Below are 13,908 nucleotides of genomic sequence, written 5' to 3'. Positions count from 1 at the left end.
GGTCTGATTAACAAGTGTTTTGAACGAAAGAAAAGCGTGTCCGTGAGCAATGACATGTTAGGTAGTAAACTGGAGCCCCGATGTATACAAATACACTCACGTGCAAAATTAATCACAGCTGGACTCTCATACCGATACTTGCAAATATACCCCGACCACGTTAAAGTTGAAAGCGCGTTAAACATCCAGGGATGAAATAAATAACTGTTGAAAAATAAAACAAGTGATAACAAGATGTGCGCGCGCACTCATGAAAACGAAACTTAGCGTGGGGGCGGGACATCTGCCTTGTGCGCGAATCAGCGCCCACGGAGTTCCTGGCCCGAGTAGCAGTGGTGACGCTGGGCTCCCATGCCCGAGGGAGAGCCCCGCAGAGGCTACAGAACACCGGATTGGCGGTAAGTGGGACTGTATTCGGGAGCGGGGGGGGGGCGCATGTGTGTACGTGTGCGCGCGTGTGTGTGTATGTGTGCGACGGCGGAGGTGTCTCTGTATGCATGCGTGTATGTGAGCTCGTGTGTGTGTCTCTGGTGAGGTAAGGGGGGGGCGTGTGTGTATGCAGTGTGTGTATGCAGTGTGTGTGTGTGCGCGTGTGTGTGCGTGTGTGTGCATGCGACGGCGGGGGTGGGTTCTCTGTATGTATGGGTGCGTGCATGGGTGCTCGTGTGTGTGTGTGTCTCTGGGTATGCGCATGCGTGTTGGAGCTTCCGAGGCAGGAGATGGGCACGGCGCCGTGCGCGCCCACGAGGTGCAATCTGCGCTCGTGCACCTCTCTTGTCCACATTCCCAAATACGGCTGACAATACGTCTAGAAGCAGACAGCAATCAAAGCTTCGCTTTGAATGCAGGTCTGCTCGACCTAAAAAAGTTTTAAAACTGCCGGTCCCCAAGGCAAATCCATACTACACATGTCTGAAGGCTGGGCGCAGCAGGAGTCGGCAGTCTGTAGCAGTATAGCAAATTAATAACCAATAACAATTTCTAGTTTGCCCAAACATCGTCCACGGTTGACTTTTTTACATGAAACCCATTAGGGGTAAGTTAAACATGCTACAGGTCTGCTAAATTTTGCACCAGTCTGTGATACTACAGGAATCAGAATCCATAAATCATAGATCAGTCAAACATACGTTAACACTCACACCAAATTCAGTGCTTAAGATCTTACAATATAAATTCCAAAACATTAAAACGTAAAATATTATTAACACATTCAAACCAATAAATGACACTATATTCTTAGTTGTCAAAGTGATATGGGCAATGTGATGTGTAATGTCATCAGTAAGAGGATTTACAAAATTTGTAATTGCACCTCTATCATTAAGGATGAGGTGGAACGGTGCAGGTCTGGAAAACAGCATTTCAAAGCGGCACAAATAACAGACACTATTGATGCTGTTCCAATTTAAGAGGTTTTCTGCCATGCCTGGATCTATTCCAACTCGCATTGCCTATTTCAAATCTCTGCAACATTAAAATAACAAACATGATTACAAGTAGCTAACTTTTCCTTCCATAAAATGGGAACAAGGAATAGCACTGCTTGGCCTGTGGACATGATTAGGAGACTCAAAAGAAATGGTGTAGCCCTTTAGCTACATCTTTCAAAGAACGACTAGACAACAACACACACAACAGCAAGGAACTCTTCAACATCGTAAAAGAGCTCCCCAATCCCAACGCCAACAGCAACGACATCACACCGTCACAAGACCTCTGCAACTCTCTCGCCACGTTCTTCCACAGCAAGATCGCCGATAAACACAACAGCTTCGGCGCCCAGACACCCCCCCCAGCCACCGAACCAACGCCCCCTACAACCATCCTCAGCGCTTGGACTCCCATCAGCCCCGAAGACACCGCCCACGCTATGAACACCATCCACTCCGGCTTTCCCTCCGACCCATGCCCTCACCACATCTTCAACAAAGCAGACACCATCATCGCTCCCCACCTACGGAACGTCATAAACAACTCCCTTGCGTCCGCCACCTTCCCAGAGAGCTGGAAGCACGCAGAGATCAACGCCCTACTGAAGAAACCCACAGCGGACCCCAAAGACCTCAAAAACTTCCGCCCCATCTCTCTTCTTCCCTTCCTGGCGAAAGTGATTGAGAAGATCGTCAATAAGCAGCTGACAGCATTCCTCGAAGCCAACGGGTCCCTCGACCCATCCCAGTCCGGATTCCGAGCCAACCACAGCACTGAGACTGCCCTCATCGCAGCCACCGACGACATCAGGGCCCTACTCGACAACGGGGAAAGCACCGCTCTCATTCTCCTAGACCTCTCAGCCGCCTCTAATACAGTTTGCCACCGCACCCTAATATCCCGTCTCCACAACGCCGGGATCCAAGACAAAACCCTGGACTGGATCACCTCTTTCCTCTCCGACAGAACCCAGCAAGTCCACCTCCCTCCCTTCCGTGGCCACCGAGATCATCTGCGGCGCACCACAAGGCTCATCACTCAGCCCAACCCTCTTCAATATCTACATGAGCCCCCTCGCCACCATCGCACGCAAAAACAACCTCAACATCATCTCATACGCCGACACCCAGCTGATACTCTCCCTCACCAAAGACTCAGCCGCCGCCAAACTCAACCTCCAGGAAGGAATAAAGAACGTCGCAGAATGGATGAAACTCAGCCGTCTGAAACTGAACTCAGACAAGACGGAGGTCCTGATCCTCGGACCATCCCCATCCGCCTGGGACGACTACTGGTGGCCCGCAGAACTTGGCACCGACACCCACTGACCACGCACACAACCTGGGATTCATATTGGACTCCTCTCTCACGAAGACCAAGCATGTCAACGCCATCTCATACTCATGCTTCAACACCCTGCGCATGCTCCTCAAGATCTTCCGCTGCATACCTACCGGAACTAGAAAGACGGTAACCCAGGCCCTCGTCACCAGCCGACTTGACTACGGGAACGCCCTATATGCAGGAACCACAATCAAACTTCAGAAAAGACTCCAATGCATACAGAACGCATCCGCACGACTCATTCTCGACATCCCCCGCCACAGTCACATATCAGCCCACCTGAGAGACCTGCACTGACTCCCCGTCAGCAAAAGAATCACGTTCAGGCTCTTCACCCTTGCACACAAAGCACTCCACGACATAGGTCCCGGATACTTCAACAACCGCCTCACGTTCTACACTCCAACACGCAAACTCCGCTCCGCCAGCCTCGCCCTCGCCACCGTCCCACGGATCCGCAGAACCACCGCCGGAGGAAGGTCATTCTCCTACCTGGCGGCCAAGACATGGAACTCCCTCCCCGTCGTCCTACGTCTGACCCAGGACCACCTCACATTCAGGAAACACCTCAAGACCTGGCTTTTCGAGCAGTAGCGGTCTCTATTGTCCTAGAGTCTATGCAACTGGTGAGGGTATTAAGAATCCACAGTTCCAGCTAATCTAAGTAAAGGACCTCAACATAAGACTGTGGAGGCGTTCAACAATAGGGGCTGGAATGCAACCCGATGTCCAGACCGATCAACCAACTTTCAGAACCCAATGGCTGGATTTTAAAAGCCAAAATGGCATCCCCGAGATCAAACTGGTGACACACCAGCTTTCACTAAAAACCCATTAGCCAGATCTCATGAATGACAAGAGCGCTGTCCAAAACAGCATTTTTGATTAACGAAGCTGCTGTCCAAAATGATATTCTGACTCACAACACAGAAACCAAAACAGTAACATTTAGATATTAAACTTGTTAGCAGCAGCATTACGGTCCCGTTCTTAACATACAGCACAGGAGTCAGACAAGCATTGCTTTGGAAATCGAAAGTGTACTAAATACAAAAGACCAATGTATTTTTACCTGATGTTGCTTGGGCAAGGGTGAATAAGTATGGATAGTTGTTCATCTCAGTCTTCCTACATGCACTCTGAATGATCGTGTCCTGGCTAACAGGACAGGATGTAAGCTAGCGTTTAGGTTGGCATGCACACAAGATACAAGTTAATGTCTACTGTAGCTAGTTAACTCCCTTCTGCTCTGCAAAGATAAGAGGGCAGGTCCTAGTGTCAGTTGCTACTACTCCAAGCTGCTTGATAACTCAGCAGGAGGCATGTCTTATGAAGGCCTTTGAGGTGGCTTCTTGGATTCATCACAACACCTCCCTGAGACTTTAATACTGCAACTAAACTACAAAATCTAGCGTATTAACATGAAACACCCCTTTGACAAACTTGGAGAGCCCAAAGGATTTTTTTAACAAACCTTCCCCCACCAACAATAGTTGGTGGCATGCTTCATCGGTGAGGTTCCCACCCAGGACGCCTAATGCATCTGCGTGTGCTACGATGCCAGAGTTACAGCAGAGCAGGATGTTTTTTGTGGTGCAGGCCGTTATAGCTTCCCATGCTGAGGATAGACTTCCTCATACCCCAGCTGAGAAAGATTGCTAGAAGAAGGACTTGTGGAAAACATGTGTTTTCTCCCATTAGTGCTGCATTATGTTCCGTTAACACAACTTCTGTCCTAGGGTGTTTGTTTTATACCTTATGGGATTGGTTGGCAGAATTCAAGTATTTTAAAGGTTTTATATAGCGCTGGCTAGACCCGGAGGTATCGGAGCGCTTTACATGAGCATCAGATCGTAGTTACAGGTTACATCGTTACAAAGGTTACACAGTTATTAGAGCATGGCAAACATAGTTACTTGTAAGGTCAAGAAACAATAAGCACAAATACGAAAGGGGATAAGCAAGCAAGGGGAAAGATTCAGGGGAGGGGGGAAGGAGCTGGGGAAGTAGATAGGTAATGAAGGCGGGAAAGAGGAGGGGAGGGTGAAGGACATCGCAAGGAAAGAGGAGGGGAAGGGCGACGGGGACACAAACCGGTAGACGAGTCAAAGCAACGCTCAAAGTCCAGTAAGCTGGGAAGTGGTCTCACTTCCCTATCTCTGCTGTGGGAGGCTCCCTTTACGCAGTGGACTCTCTCAGAGGGGTCTCTGAGACTCCAGGCCTACATACTGAATCCTTCCATAAAAAGAGGAGAGGGAGTGCTTTGGCAAGGGGTGCCATACCATACCTCAGCTGTGAGTGGCTCCCTTGGAGCAGTGGACTCTCTCAGCGGGTACGCTGAGACTCCAGAGTATAAATATTGGATCTTTCCCCAACAAGGGGAGAAGGAGTGCTTAGTCAAAGGGCACAAAGGACAAGGGGCTAGGCAGACTAGCAGGTAAGGTGAGAGATTCAGGGGAGAGAGGATAGGAGCTAGGGAGGTAGACAAAGGGAGAAAGAGTACTAAATGGGAAAAAATTTTATTAATGCGTTATTATATAGCGCTGGCTAGACCCGATGGAATTAGAGCTCTTTACATGAAGGACAATAATGTTGTAAATTACATCAGTTAAAAGTTACATAAGTATCAACAAAAGCATTTAAAGAACATAGGGGAACAAGGTGAATGGAGCAGGAAGGCTTAGGGGATAAGGTAAAGGGGTAGGAGGAAGACAGGACGTAGAGACAAGGGGAAAATAGTTACAAAAGATACCAGAAAAAACTTTTTAGGAGCATAGAAGAAAAGGAAAATGGGGTGAGGAATGGAAAGGGGGTGAGGGCAAAAGGGGTAGTGTATAGATACAGCGGAGAGACGAAGGGAAAGTTTGTTCAAGGTCCGGCTGGGTAGGTGACGGCCGAGGGGGAATCCTCGGTCCATCTCCTATTCAGCCATCAGGTAGGTCCACCGGGCATCGGTCAAATGGCTAGGTCTCAACAGAAAAACATTAAAGGGGAAGAGGGCAAGAAGAAGGGAGCGTAGATGGGGAAGGGGGTGGGTGAAAGGGTAGGAGGGGGAAACGACAGAGAGACGAAGGAAAGTCTGCCCAAAATCAGTCTGGGTAGGTGACGGCCGAGAGGGTATCCACAACCCATCTCCTCTTCAGCTAACAGGTAGCTCCACCGGACATCGGACAAATAGCAGGGTCTCTACGGTCGAGGGAAGGTTCAGAGTACATGTCCAGGAGGGAGAGCAGGATCAAGGTCAGGTGAGGGATGTGGTTAAGCTCAGGACACTGACCAGTTCTATTGTCCGGGAGCATTAGAGCATCATGGAGAGACCGGCTGAGGCTGCCAACTTGAGGTAAGGCAGGGGGGTTGAGACCTTGGTGTTAAGTTCAGTCGGTCCCCAAAATTCCCAAAGCATAGGGGGTGTAATCTATGCCGTGAAGCGGCAGGAGGACAGGGCCAGTGTCCGCATGTCTTCAGAGGGGGTGAGTGGCAGGTCTCCAGGGTAATTTTGCAATAATCAGGGAGCCCTCCCGTTCTGCAGCCCCATAGAGCATACAAGCTCCTCGCGTACATAATTACATCAAAGAACAGGCGCAGTAGCCCATAAGGCGAGAATCTATTCTGCACCAACCTCATAAGCCTAAATCTAGTAGACCACAACTCCTAAACATTACTTGCATTAGGAAATAAACTTAAACTTAGTAACATAACCTGCAGTAGGGAATAAATCTAACCTAGACCACAGTAGAAAACATAAGACAGTAGGTAAAACCTAGTAAGCATAAAAGCACATCTATAAGCATAAATCAAGGTGCATAAATCACACTACAAACATTACATTTCCTAGCGCCTATAAAAATAACACTAGGGCCTTGTGCCCTACAAACCTAATAGACCCCTGGGCCAACTGGCCATCTATAAGGGGCTCAAATGCCCTCTGTCTAAAAAGTCAGGGCGCGCTGCCAATGCAGCGACGGTCACGGGGGCGCACTTGGCGCAAACCTAAACGTGGCAGCTGCCAACTACTAGCTGGGCAGCTGGGAATCTTCAATGAAGGGCCTAAACGTTGCAGCTGGCACTAAGTGCTGCGCAGCTGTGCAGGCTAAGGTAGGGATGGGCAAAAGAGTGTGTCTAACTCCTGGAGTAAAAAGACATGTCCCCTGAAATAAAGAAGAACCTAAACGGTGCTGCTGCCCACTACTTGCTGGACAGCTGTGAAAGTTAAAATACAGCATGGGCTCTCACTGGCCCTCAGGACAAATGTGTCCCCCTTTGTCTTCACCTGCGGCAGTGATATTGGACGGGCGGCAGGCAGCAAGATTAATCATTAGGTGTGAAATGGATACCACTGATTCGATTGGTCGGGCTTTGGAGTTGCGTCGGCGAGCCTGGTTTCGTACCGCTGACTTTTCAGAGGCAGTCCAGTCAGTTTTAATTGACATGCTGTTTGATGGTGTTCATTTGTTTGGTGGCTCTGCGCATATAGCCTTGCAAAGGTTTAGGTAAAAAAGGGGTGGTACATACACTTGGCTTGTTCCTTTCTTTCAGTGGATGGAGATGTTACCTTACAAAGGACTTCTCCTAGTTTGTGTTTTGATTCAAAACTGTAGTATGATATACGTTTTGCAGCATCGGTTGTGGTGTCCTGGTCTAGGCAGTTCTTATTTGTAATTTCGATGACACGTTTCTCTGCGAGACCCTACGTGGGATTTTTCGTACCAGTGGTATAGTTTTTGGTTCTCTCTGCCGAGGGGGATCCACATTCAAGAAATTTATTTTTATGGTTTTTATGTGAAGATTACCCAGTGTCTTTGTTGGTGCAGGACTAGTCCTGTTATTTCACTGGAAATTTCATTTCTTGGAATACAGCTTTCTTTCGGCAACTTGTCTTATTTCAGCAAGTAATATATTGTAGATGTGAATAAATACATCTTTTAGTTCCCTCCTGGAGAGGCATTTTCTCTACCACCCATTTCGGGGGTTTGTCAATTGTTGCAGATTGGAACATGGTTATTATTAGGGCTCCCGCTATTATGGTATTTATTTTTAGGACATTTCCATCTGTATTTATCCATATTTCTTTTTTATCAGCTTTACCTGTATTTATTCATATTAATTATGGAGTTTGTGAAAAAAATAGAGCTAAAACTGGTATATTTCCACATTTATTTGATTTTGACCAATAAATATGCAGTCATGCTTGAATGCCTGCCAGGTTTCAGTGAAATGAACACGCACAGAAGATAAATCAATGCACTTATATGAAAATATGCACATTTCAGTACCAGCATTGTACATATCTACTGCTGTTTAAGCCTCTGTCCTAATATTCCTTTATTTTTAAACCCTGTTACTTTTAAATCCCCACAGTTATTGCCCTGGAAATTAAGTGTATTTACAATCACTCAAAGCACAATCAGTTTTTATCTACATTTAAAATACAGACAAGAAAATAAATGGTTTTCTGTCTGTATTTATATGTAAAAATCAGTAAAAACGGAAAACAGGGAGCCTTATTTATTAATTTTTTCCATTGTATGGCATCAACGTATTCCTTCAGGTTAGCCATGCTTAGCCTGTAAGATAAAGGTTGTATCCATCTACATGGATTTCTGATGTAGCTTTTAACTATCTTGAATTATGATATATTATTCTGACTGGAGGTTGGATGTTATCGGTCTATTTGAGATGAGACATTTGACTCTTCTCCATTATACATGTTATCCTCTATACTTCCAGCTGTTCAGAGATTATGGTGTGAACATACGATATATTGCTTGTTTGAAGGATATATATTTTGCTGAAACGCGTCGGCCTGTTGTTCTCAGCAAGGAGCACTTTGGATTGAAATGAAAAAATATAAAAATATATATAGCCAGACCTGATATGTGCCGTCTCCCATTCTTGAAGCCAAGAAGTGAAACGGAGTGAATTTGAAGTAAAAAGGCTATATATATATATATATATATATATATATATTATATATATATATATATATATATATATATATATATATATATATATATATATACACACATATACACACACACACATATACAATTATTCCAACGGGATATCCCGTTTTGGGTAATTTCCAGAAGTTTGGCTTGTTTATTCATTTTGACCTTTTAGTCCAAGTGTGGTCATAAGGGCTTGCTACAGGCTAGGGTTCATTTACATGTATGTTTTCTTTTAGGTAGTACAGTCCTATTAAGATACTTTTAGCAGACAGCATTATTATAATGCCAGGTCACACGCAATGTTTTTGAGGGTGTGATAAACTTTTCAATGTTATATCATATAGTACTCAAGAGCTGGTTTTCAGTTCAGTCTATTTATGTGCATATACAAGGTATACATAAGAGTATTGCATTTATGTTTCATATGCTTATGTGTCATTCAACCATTTATATGGCAGAAAGGATATTTATTCTTTAAAAAATAAAAAAGCTTTTTATTTGTGAGAAACAATTTTCTTCTCTCTACCCTGTTAGTTTTTGGTGTGCGACATAATAATTATAACAGTTTCATTTCTGTTTGATTGTCTTTCCATCTCTACAAGTCATAAGTATTATGTAAACCCTTGGGTGGTCAATTTGTCTAAGAGAGTTATTTATTTCAGTGATCGATTAAGATTTGGTTATTCCTCACCTGGGTTGCAAGTCATCTTTCTTGGTTCATGAATTGATCCTTCAGATCTGGCAATGAATGGGTTTATTCATCTTGATGTTAATGGAATGGGTCTTGAAAGTCCTTTTCAGATTTTGTGACGACATGTTTCCTTCAAGAATTTCTTTACTGTTGTAGAGGATGCGGTTTACATGCCATTCATTTTGCCCTTTGGCCCTTCTGAAGCGGTTTCTTATTTGCATCATCTGTTGTCGTTGCCATGGTTTTTATAAAGACCCTAAGCTCTTTTTTCATCTCATTCCTACACATACCTGGTCGAATGTTGATGCGACTGGCCGGTTCTCGTTGAGAACTTTGGTATGATTAGTTTGCAGACCCTCCTCTGGTGGGTATAGCTATTGTATTTAATTCAAAAGTTAAGGAATCTGCAGCTAGATCTCTATCAGATGAACGAGTTACTTACCTTCAGTAACATTATCTGGTAGAGACACAGTCTAGCTGCAGATTCCTTAACACCTTGCCCATTGTCCTGCACTGCGAACAATCTGTACTGTAAGGGATATACCCTTTTTCAGTACTGATTTTATATAACAGTGATTGCTGTTTCACATGATTGTGTGATTCAACGGAGAATTGGGTCTTACTTCTTTATTTTTACTTGGTATTGCTATACCTTTTGTTTATGATTGGTTCCTGGTTCTGTGAACGACTTATGATATAGGTATCCTGCTGTTCAGTACTGATTTTATACATCAGTGATCACTGTCTCATGCAGTGGTAGGACTCAACAAACTATTTGGTATGGTCTCATAGGTCTTCTCTTGGTATTAATATACCATTCATTTCCTTTGGTGAGTGGGAGGTGCTTGCTTTGTAAAGATGGTTTATATACCCATGCACAGGATTTCTTGTGCTTTGTTGATTTATTTAAGGTATTTTCCTTAGAGTCTTTGTCTGGTATTATCATACCATTTATTGTTACTTTCTAATTTTCGTTTCAAGAATTGTTTTATTCTTTTGGCACACTGTTTCCACAGCCAGTTTCTATAGTGGCTCTGTGTTATGGCGCTTAAGGTTTCATAGAAGAAAAGAACATCTGTGCGCCGGAGGGGACTTATATGGATCCACTAACATCACAACCGGAGCAGACGTCATCACAGAGCTGTACGACGCCATCCCCCAGTGTGCAGAGGTACTGCTGAAAAATTTCCGGACTCAGTCTGACATCTGGGGAGAATTCAAAAGTGAAGGAATCTGCAACTAGATTGTGACGCTCCCAAATAATATGTTACGGTAGTAAAGTAACTTGTTCAGTTAGTTTATGTATTCCTCTGCTCAAGCTTACTGGACATGGACCATGAAAGTGGTGCGATGAGTACAAATAACATAGGAACTGATTTGTACCTGAAATACGTAGAAAAAGCATAGATTTTATTTGACATACTATGACAATAGGAGCAGCGAGTAGCTACAGTTGCACATCTCCAGACTGTATGTGGATTAATATGAAAACAGCAAGTATGATACTGAAATATATTTTATCAAACAGCTATATGATGCTCAGGCAATCCAAAAAAAACCCTGATAACTAAGGTGTTGTGTATATGGGCCCTACAATAGTTGGGGACCCACAGTAGTGAAAAATACAAGGAGGGTTGGAGCACACTCAAAAAAGTTCAGGAGTAATGGCATAAGTTAGTCATGTGTTGGTTTATGGCTACTAATTAAGCCTCATCAATAGCCCACGTTTTCTTCATCAAAGGTTGAAATAATGGTACTGGCAGCAATTCTATGTTACATGTGAAAAAGACGAATAGCCAAAATGTGTTTCGTCTAAACTTGATTTTAATCAAGGCTGGATCAATTATATTCCATGTGAAAGTCAAGCTGTTGTGTCAACCAGTAAACGGCACCCAGTGTTGCTCTTGTCTAGGTTAATGCCTTTATATTGAGCAAAGCAATGTGACTAATAGAGGATAGGATGTGTTGCTTCAAAATTAAGGATGAGGAAGAGCAATCACAAATTGCCTCAGTAACGACCCTGTGGTGCGGGAGCCCCCTTCCTGCAGCCTGGCGAGGTGACAGTTACCCCATGTTTTGGTGGAAAGGTTGCATCTGTCAAGATAAATCCTAACAAAACTTCTAGTGATTTCTGTTATGATTGGGGGAAAAACTTCATAATATGACAATGCAAAGTCTGTTTAAATGTAGTTGGTTCCATTATTATTTAAGGATCATGAAATGGAATATATTTTTTATAAAATTGTGTCTGCAAATAAGCTACTAATTCGGTCTGTGAATAACATCATGTGCCAATATGAGGTACCCTTTTGATCAATATCCAACAAGTATTGCTTCCTCTAGACTTTATGTTTACCCCATCACTCTGTACTGGTGTTTTTACCGTCTCGCCAATTGTACCATGGACTCCTCATGAGGTTAAGACACCTCACTCCTAGGGTGATTGCCTGCTATTGTCTATAGGTGTTTATGTCCTCTGCCTAGTTCCGACCAGCTCTAGTGCCTGCATTAAGCCTCTGTGCATCACCGACACCCACAAGGCGTCAGACGGGTGTCCAAGGGCGATGGTGGTGTTATGACAATAGTCACTGGAAATATAGGATTCCGAGGCCATGGCGTGTTCTATTAGCCATCGTCTACTGCATACGCTGCAGATTTGAACAAAAAAAATATTCTAGTTTGGATATAAAATTAGTAAAAAGTGGCAACAGATGTCCCCCCGTACTGGAAAGCCCCCCACAAAGGTTGACTGGTCATCTTACATTTGTTTATTGTTGTATTGGGAGGTAAAACGGTAATAAAAATGTAAAATATCTGACCAGTTTTTCCATGTAGAAAAATGTAGAAAATAGTGAATACTTTAAAAAAAATGCTGCATAAAGCTGCATAAAACCGCATAACGCGCCATTTCTTGCTGCATAACTCATTACACCTAGTCTTATAATGCGATCATCCCCTGCCGCATAATTCCAGTGGCCCTGGTCATCATAACTCACTTATCATAGCCTCAACATCATGGTCCACGGTAATACCGCCCCTTGTCTCCAGCTGTTCTCTACTCCATACACTCCAGCGCTCTAGAGATTAAAGCCTAAAGTGACATCTCTTCTGACATCTAGGGCGAGGGTCCACTGCCTGTTGTGTCCCGCTGTCCAGTCCTATGCTGATGTCACCTTCACCCCTGCTTTCCGGCCCTAGAGCCATACCTTGTGTTCCGCTCTCTGCGCCGCTGCTGCTGTTGTTATTGTTGCTGCCGCCGGTGTTGTTGTTGTTGCTGCTGCTGTTGCCTCCACCTCGGGCCCCGTGCCGAAAGTGGCAGTAGGGTCTCCGGCAGCGGCCCTCCCCTCCGGCCCGTTCATAGGGACACTCGATGCCCCTGAAGAAGCCGGTGCACTTCAGCATCCTCGGCCCGCCACGGCCCTCATTCCTGCCGGGCTCCGCTGCCCTACCGGGGACAAAACGACGCCAGCGCCGCCATCTTGGAAACCTCTGCTTGGAAGAACGGAGGCGGGAGGGTGCGGGTCACTGGCAACGTGCTGACGTCAGCGACCTGCGCCTGACGGGACAATGGCAGCACAGGAAGGAGAAACAGCAGCTTGCGGTTGCCGGGGCGACAGAAAATATGCGCATGCGCTGAACCACACAAGCCAGAGTTATTAACTTCAAAGGCAGAGTGGGTAGGCAAGGAATGCACAGACTGGATAAAGGAATGCATTGCCTGGATAAACCAATGGGAAACTAGATTGGTTTATGTATAGACCAATACGAGTGCCCTGATTAGTTACCTGTAGATGTATTATCATCATCTTTATTAGATTTACAGAGTCATATAGTAACAAGCATTTACAATGCAACGGTTTCGCCTTTGGAAAAGTTAGAGCTATTGGCAATGTAAATGACAATGCCATTTATTTATCTGTTTTCAAAACCAACACATAAATACAAATTTTGTCATTTACAATGCCAATAGCTCAAACTTTTCCAAAGGCGAAACCGTTGCATTGTAAATGCTTGTTTTTTTTAAACTCAAGTAGCCAGACCGACCGCCCAATTCTGAACATGGCGGGCAGTCCGCCTCAAGACCACCACCAGGATCCTGGATTCCGTAAGAGGGAGGGAGGGGAGAATTGGAGGCAGTGCCGATACTGGCACCGCCATGCCAATTAGGATTTCCGTGGACAGGTGAAAATGCAGGGAAGGGACCCCAAAGAGGGCCCCTGGGTGCGCTTTCCCATTGGGCATTGTGGCTGGGGGCCCATGTTGTTCCCCCAATGCTTGCACTGTCGTGAGCACACTGTGTGCCATGCACAACATGGTGCCTGGCAACAGTGAGCGAATGACAGTGCAGCGCTGCAGTGCTGCATTGCCTTAAGGCTCACTCTGTGAGCTGAAGCATGTTACTGCCTAAAGACCACGCTGGCCCGGAGGTTTACTCGTAATGCAGTGGTTGGGATGCCATCAGCTTAGTGCATTCTCCTGACGGCCGCAAAA

General features: G+C 45.1%; 1 protein-coding gene across 1 annotated transcript in view; it reads right to left on the bottom strand.

Annotated features, from left to right (window-relative positions):
* The window catches only part of REXO1 (RNA exonuclease 1 homolog), a 195,590-nt gene extending 182,652 nt beyond the window's left edge, over nt 1-12,938 (bottom strand). The window contains exon 1 of the mRNA XM_078669900.1: nt 12,624-12,938. Coding sequence (XP_078526026.1) covers nt 12,624-12,819 — 196 coding nt within the window. The 5' untranslated portion in view covers nt 12,820-12,938. The remainder of the gene's footprint in view (nt 1-12,623) is intronic.
* Nucleotides 12,939-13,908: the final 970 nt, after the last annotated feature.

Source organism: Lissotriton helveticus, chromosome 12, assembly GCF_964261635.1.
Source record: "Lissotriton helveticus chromosome 12, aLisHel1.1, whole genome shotgun sequence".
Taxonomy (NCBI): domain Eukaryota; kingdom Metazoa; phylum Chordata; class Amphibia; order Caudata; family Salamandridae; genus Lissotriton; species Lissotriton helveticus.
Note: the sequence above shows the minus strand (reverse complement) of the source record. Positions and strands in the feature narration are given on the sequence as shown.